Source organism: Oculina patagonica, chromosome 4 (assembly GCF_052425735.1).
Source record: "Oculina patagonica isolate OP01 chromosome 4, crgOcupat, whole genome shotgun sequence".
Classification (NCBI taxonomy): domain Eukaryota; kingdom Metazoa; phylum Cnidaria; class Anthozoa; order Scleractinia; family Oculinidae; genus Oculina; species Oculina patagonica.
In genome coordinates this window covers 14,256,757-14,262,756 of record NC_135761.1, presented here as the reverse complement: position 1 = coordinate 14,262,756, position 6,000 = coordinate 14,256,757, and the positions used below count along the sequence as shown (strand labels likewise).

General features: G+C 39.0%; 1 protein-coding gene across 3 annotated transcripts in view; it reads right to left on the bottom strand.

The window, feature by feature from the left end:
* Nucleotides 1–6,000, bottom strand: part of LOC144649583 (transient receptor potential cation channel subfamily A member 1-like) — a 44,045-nt gene continuing 38,045 nt past the window's right edge. For 2 of the 3 annotated variants that reach the window (XM_078509097.1, XM_078509098.1), the window contains exons 24-29: nucleotides 5,662–5,736; nucleotides 5,164–5,352; nucleotides 4,349–4,417; nucleotides 3,827–3,937; nucleotides 3,116–3,219; nucleotides 2–2,680 (exon numbers count right to left, since the gene is read on the bottom strand). In XM_078509097.1, coding sequence (XP_078365223.1) covers nucleotides 2,539–2,680; nucleotides 3,116–3,219; nucleotides 3,827–3,937; nucleotides 4,349–4,417; nucleotides 5,164–5,352; nucleotides 5,662–5,736 — 690 coding nt within the window. In that variant the 3' untranslated portion in view covers nucleotides 2–2,538. Of the gene's footprint in view, nucleotides 2,681–3,115; nucleotides 3,220–3,826; nucleotides 3,938–4,348; nucleotides 4,418–5,163; nucleotides 5,353–5,661; nucleotides 5,737–6,000 lie in introns of all 3 variants that reach the window. The other variant, XM_078509096.1, reaches the window with a different exon arrangement.

The following is a 6,000-nucleotide window of genomic DNA, read 5'->3' as shown; positions in this document are numbered from 1 at the left end:
GTACCAGTTTCCACTCTTTCTGACTGTCTCTCTCTCCCATTAAACCCTGTCTGTTCACTTACTCCTCCCCCCTGTCATCCAAGAATAAACATGGCAAATGATTTAACTGCAGACACTAAGTCTGCTTGATTCTTTGTTTATTCATTGCATTTTAATCCTATTAACTAAAATAATACGCTGTTTTGTAAAGTCCATTTTGTGATTACACTAATCACGCTTTTTCAAAAAACCATTCCGTATGCTTGATTCTTTGTTTATTCATTACATTTTAATCCTATTAACTAAAAGAAAGCGCTCTTTGTGAAAAGTTCATTTTGTGATTACACTAATCACGCTTTTTCAAATGCCATTCCGTATTGTACTTAAATCTCAATTGCGTGTCCATTAATTATTGTCTTGGAAAGCATCATAAAGACAAGTAGAAATGGACAAAGTGTTCACCAGTAAAGCAAAATTGAGAAAAGAAAAATATTTTTTGTTTCCTTTTGACGAGTTTTCCCAACTTCTTTACTTAGATTAACAATGATTATGAGTAACAGGAACGACAGATGCAGCACACGTTTCAGACTTTTTCATCTGTGTTTTGGACTGAGTTTTATTCACATGACTGTATACTGTTTTTTACTGTTAGTAGTTTAACTTCTGTTTAATAGAGTTTAGACTTGCCAAATGTAGTAAAATATGTTATGGATATTTACTCCAGTCTGTAAACAGGCTCCTTATAGTAAGGTAAGGAGTGAAGAAGAAGCGAAGAAGAAAATAGACAAAGGAGTCTGTTCACAGGCTAGACATCGCTGATGTATTTTCCACTTAAAGGATTAAAGAGACCATTACACAAAAGGACAACCTAGATATGCTTGTCTGCCATGACCTATTTTTAGTGAGAGTACCTTTCACTTTATTAGCTAATAAGAATAATCTTAAAGCTGGTATAATAACTACCAAGCTCTCTTTTATACATCCTAGACGAGGGTGATGATAACGTTCCAAATGAACATTTCATTTTTTATCAATTTAATTACGTTTTCAATTTTTAGTTGTGATCAATAGTAATTTAAACGTGTTGGTTAAACAGTTCCGACAAAGTTCCCCCCCCCCCCCTCCTCTTACTTCTCGTATATCTTTAAGACCACTGCACCATAGACGTATATCTAATAAAAAAGTACAGTAACACTTTATTCTTTATGTTTTCTTCTTGTTTTTTTCCATCCACTTTATAAATCTGCACTGTTGCATACAAACGTTTTTTGCCAGATTCATGAAAACTACGTAGAAGATTAAACAGAAAAATAATGAGTGTGTCATTCAAGTAGAACAGGACGAATTCTTTGCAGTAGCGTTGTAGCTTTCGCAAGCTCGTAATTCTACTGGTCCTTTAGTGTAGCCGAGTTGCTATTGTGTTTGTGGCTAGAGGCATTGTTCCTGCTGTTTGATTTATTGTTCTCTCGAAGGGTAGCGAGCCATTTATGTGAGACCTTGGGAAAGTAGCCCGCGTGAAGAGCGGTCACGCTCCGCTCAAAAAAAAAATGCGAAGGGAACGTCTGCTACCCGGCCTATTCTCTGAGAGAGACGAAGGGGTTATAAGGCGTCGTTAAGTTGTGTATATAATGGTCTCTTAATTGCCTTCATTGAATATTTTTTTTATTTCATCCAACTATTATAACAGACATTCAGTGTCAACACTGGCTACATGTATGTTTAACAGTTTGGAATCAGAATCAGCCAAAGCTTTTAAGTATTGGCTGATGCTGATTCCTAACTGCTAACCCGTGAAGTGAAAAATGATTACTCTGTGTATGTGAGTTTTTCAGCATTTACGTACTCGGCTATAACTACTTGTCCACCGCTAACTTGAACAAAACCAAGAATACAACATTTGGTGACAACGTTTCTACATTACAGCTACAAGCTTAGAAAATAACTCGACGTGAAAATCATGACGAAAACCTAAACGCCCAAATATCTAAAATATCCATTCGTGAACGTTTACGGCATTAAAATCGTGCTGATAAACTGAAGACTTATTAACACGGCACTGAATTTATTAAACGGCACTTGCACTTGCCGTAACGCGTGTCATAACCGTCGGTGCTCGGACCATTTAGACGGTCCAAGGACGATCACAATGGCCAGGTTGGCCAAATTTAATAACCATTATACGATTTGCCGGCACAATAGTCAATGTAATTCTTGCCGACTGAGTCATATCGTTCGCTAGCATCTTTCCATTGCTTTAATTTATTTCTCATAGTCGGCGATTTGTTTTCGTCTCTGCCCCATGTTTGTTTTAAGATGGAAGATGCAAGTTCCTTTTGGCCTCCTTCTTTTTTCATCTTGTACTTCTGATTCTTCTCACTTGACGGATTACAATTTCCTTGAATCTTTTGCTTACAGGCCAAGTGTAAGATTGGTACGGCAGATACCGCAAAACAAAATGGCGTCAAGGGCAAGTCGTGCGAATGACCCGCACGCCAAGCGGTAGACCCGTGGTAGACCAGCGGTAAATCGCACTCACCCACGCTCAAGATTCATTTGATGTTAAACGTAGAACTCAGTTGTGTCCGAGGCCTCCTCCACCGGTTCATCTCGCTTGGGTCTTCGCTTTTTATCTGTGAAGATTTCTCGGAGTTCTTCAAGCATTGCATTCTGTTTCTTAAGAGATGACGTTATTTCTCTCAACCTAATGAAATAGATAAACAAATAAATAAATAACACAATATACTATATTAGATTATATTTTAAAGCCTGCATTCACCCTTAATTATGTAATTTGCCATTGAAAATTACGTTTATATAGACGTTTGATTTCAATAATGGTAAAGTCTGCGTCGAGCCAAGTAGCCCATACAGAGCGAAACTTAGCCCGGTTTCAGTAGCATTAAGCGACTAGGAGTATTTCTACTCCCCGCGGATGGGATGCTAGTCCATCGCAGGGTTATCCCCAGCATTAAATTCGCCGGTATTCATTTATACACCTGGGTAGAAAGAGGCACTATGAGGCAAGGGCTCCTGCTCAATCCGGAGTCCAGCGCGCTAACCATTAGGCCACCGCGTCTCTCAATAATACTGCTAAGAAATTTCGGTAAAGTAACAAATGTTTTCACAGTGTACTTACTGTTCGTCGTGTCTGTCGATAGTCTCTCTGAGATCTGCAGCTATTTCCTGTTTTTCGTCATCCTCTTGACGAGGAGAAAGAAGTTTCACAAGCACATCCACAATCTGATAATCCAAAAAGGAAAGGAATTAATTATAATGTGCTTTTCCATCGGCGGTTTGTGTGGAAGAAATTATTGTTTTTATTGTTGTTGTCGTTGTTGCTGTCAATTAACTGGTTGCGTAGTAACATATGGCGATTGACATCTGCAAATAGATAGCCGTTCTTGTCTTCTCGGATAAGGACGATAAACCGTAGGCTTCGTCTCCTGCATCTTCAGTGTTATGGTCAGCAGGGGACGTTAAAGAACCCACACACTAATCCTAAAGAGTAGGGCATGGAGTTCCCGGTGTTGTGGTCTGGTCTTTCACATGTATCTCTGGGTTAGGTGGTGGGGTGAGATCAAACACATGGACGGATAGCGGCTGCCCAAGGCGTCTCATATACTCATGTCCGGTCTCATCCCATAATTCTAATTGTGAAGTGCATTGAGCTTTGTTAATGCGCTATATAAGCACCTATATCATTTATTCATTAAAAAAAGCCGTACACAAAAAGACATCACGAGCATAGGTAAAGTGATTCTTTCTTTTTTGCAACTGCGAGGTAAACTTAAAATGCAAAGGAAATGATTACTGTCAATGATAAATGTTTACTAAAGTATTAACAAACCTTGGTTTTAAGGTTCTTTGGTTTGTTAGGATACTCCACGTATTCTGTGACCAGGACACTGTTTAGAATGAAGGTTGGAATGGCGCGCTCTAGCTGAGAAAGATGTTCTACCTAAAAAGGTGATGATAGCAAAGATTAAAGTAAACAGCTCAGCGTTAAAGTGTGAAAGACATCCTTTCTACAATAGAAAGAGAAAATTTCAAGCCTTCAAATAAAGCTTTTTTGCCCAACTCTTACAGCTTCCCGGTAGCACCAATGCAAGACAACTTGTAGATCGAAATTGTTCATGTAACATCTCGCTTTGCTTCAGTCTCAAAAGGTCGAGGAGCACCCCCCCCCTAAAAAAAAAACTTTTTTTAATTTTTCTTTTCTACTCAAAAAAAAGCAAGAGCATCACAGGTATGCAATGCGTACAAAGGGTTATGAAGCTATGCGCTCTGCACGCATTACGTGCCTTTAATCCCATCACCGATAAACCATGCACATTGAATATAATTGTATTAATTCAGTACACAAACTTACCTGGCTTGTGTATCTCTCCAATGCAGCCGTCTTGCGGATGGTATCAATATCTCCTACAGCTAAACCGATCTGAAATTCAAAGACTGAAAAACTCACCAAAAAGGACACGACATAATTGACCACAGAACTATTTTAAAATGTTCCTTATAGAGAAATCACACAATCGTGATTTTTTAATCGTAATCGTGTTATACAATTAGTAACTTAATAAACCCAATGGTAAATTTTAAGGTCGGTGATGAATATTTTTCAACAATACACGAGTATGGGACAAAGAAAAATTTACCATCTTTATTATTTACTACACATTTGATAGTTTCGACATTGCTGATCCTAGCAGTATGCAGAATGCGTGTCAAATATCAAGCCAGTAAATGGCCCAGCTCACTACGAGTCTCTCGTAGTTCAGTTGGTTGGAGCGCCCAACCGGTATCTGGGAGGCCATGGGTTCGATTCCCATCGGGGACTCAAAATTTTTCTTTGTTCCATGCTCGTGTCATTGTTAAAAAAATTCATCTTCATTAATTAGTAACTTTATTCTGTTTGTAACGGCCATGGAACAAGAAAACATTCTGTGTCCGAATGAGAGTCGAACCAATCTTCCGCACACCGGTCGGACGCGTTAACCACCGAGCTACACCTTCAAGAGACGCGCGGCGAATTAGATGATAACCAAGAGTATTTTCTCATTGATGATAACGTATAACGTTTACATGTGACATATGCCCCGCATACGGCTAAAATTAGGTCTCGCTAATATAACTGAAAGGCCTGTCACTAACGAAGCGCAAACAATAGATATCTTCATGACTTACCAGTAAGTTAAGAAATATTATCGGCATCATAAAGCAATACGCAATATAAAGAACGTATAACACCAGACCATTGCCGGCGCTACCGTTGTAGTTTAAAAGAATGTTGTCGTACTGCAAGTTATCCAGCATCATAAAGAAAGTGGCGGCGAACGATGAAGGGATATTTCTGAAGCGAAGATTCCCGGCATCCTGAAAACAAAAATAAATGAATAATCAAGGTGTGGGAGTAATGCATACAATTTTTCATCAGCCTTGTTTTAAAATGGATAACGTCATACTAATGAGGCCCTTTTTTGTTCAAGAGTAGATCGCTTTCTACTTTGGGTTGCTACCAGTTGTCCACTGGATGGTGATTTACCCGGTGGAAAGCATTTTCACCCGTTTTAAAGAAATACTAAATTGTTTGTCAGTTCATCAAGCTTCTTTGTACTAGTTCTTGATGAATACATAAGAAAGGAAATTCAATGCAAGTTTATGATGGTACGTTTAATAACTTACATCCTCATTTTTCGGCACAACGACGTAGAGTGAAAATGCAAAGGCAGCAAGAAGAATAACAAGAATGACCATAACCTACAGAATTAGAAAAGAAGCGTTCCTTAGCTCGCAAATCAGCTTACATATTATCATATATTTATCAGAGGCGGATTAAGAGGGAAGACGAGGGGCCTGCGGCCCCATTTTTTTTTTTTCGAAACCTTAACTTCTGGTCACATGCTCACGTAACGTAACTCTTGGTCAAATGCCCCCAGAATGCTGTAAGCAACATCCCTACGAACTTGAATTTTTCATCGAACGTCGGGGGGAGGGGGAGGGGGGTTTCGCTATCGCCACAGT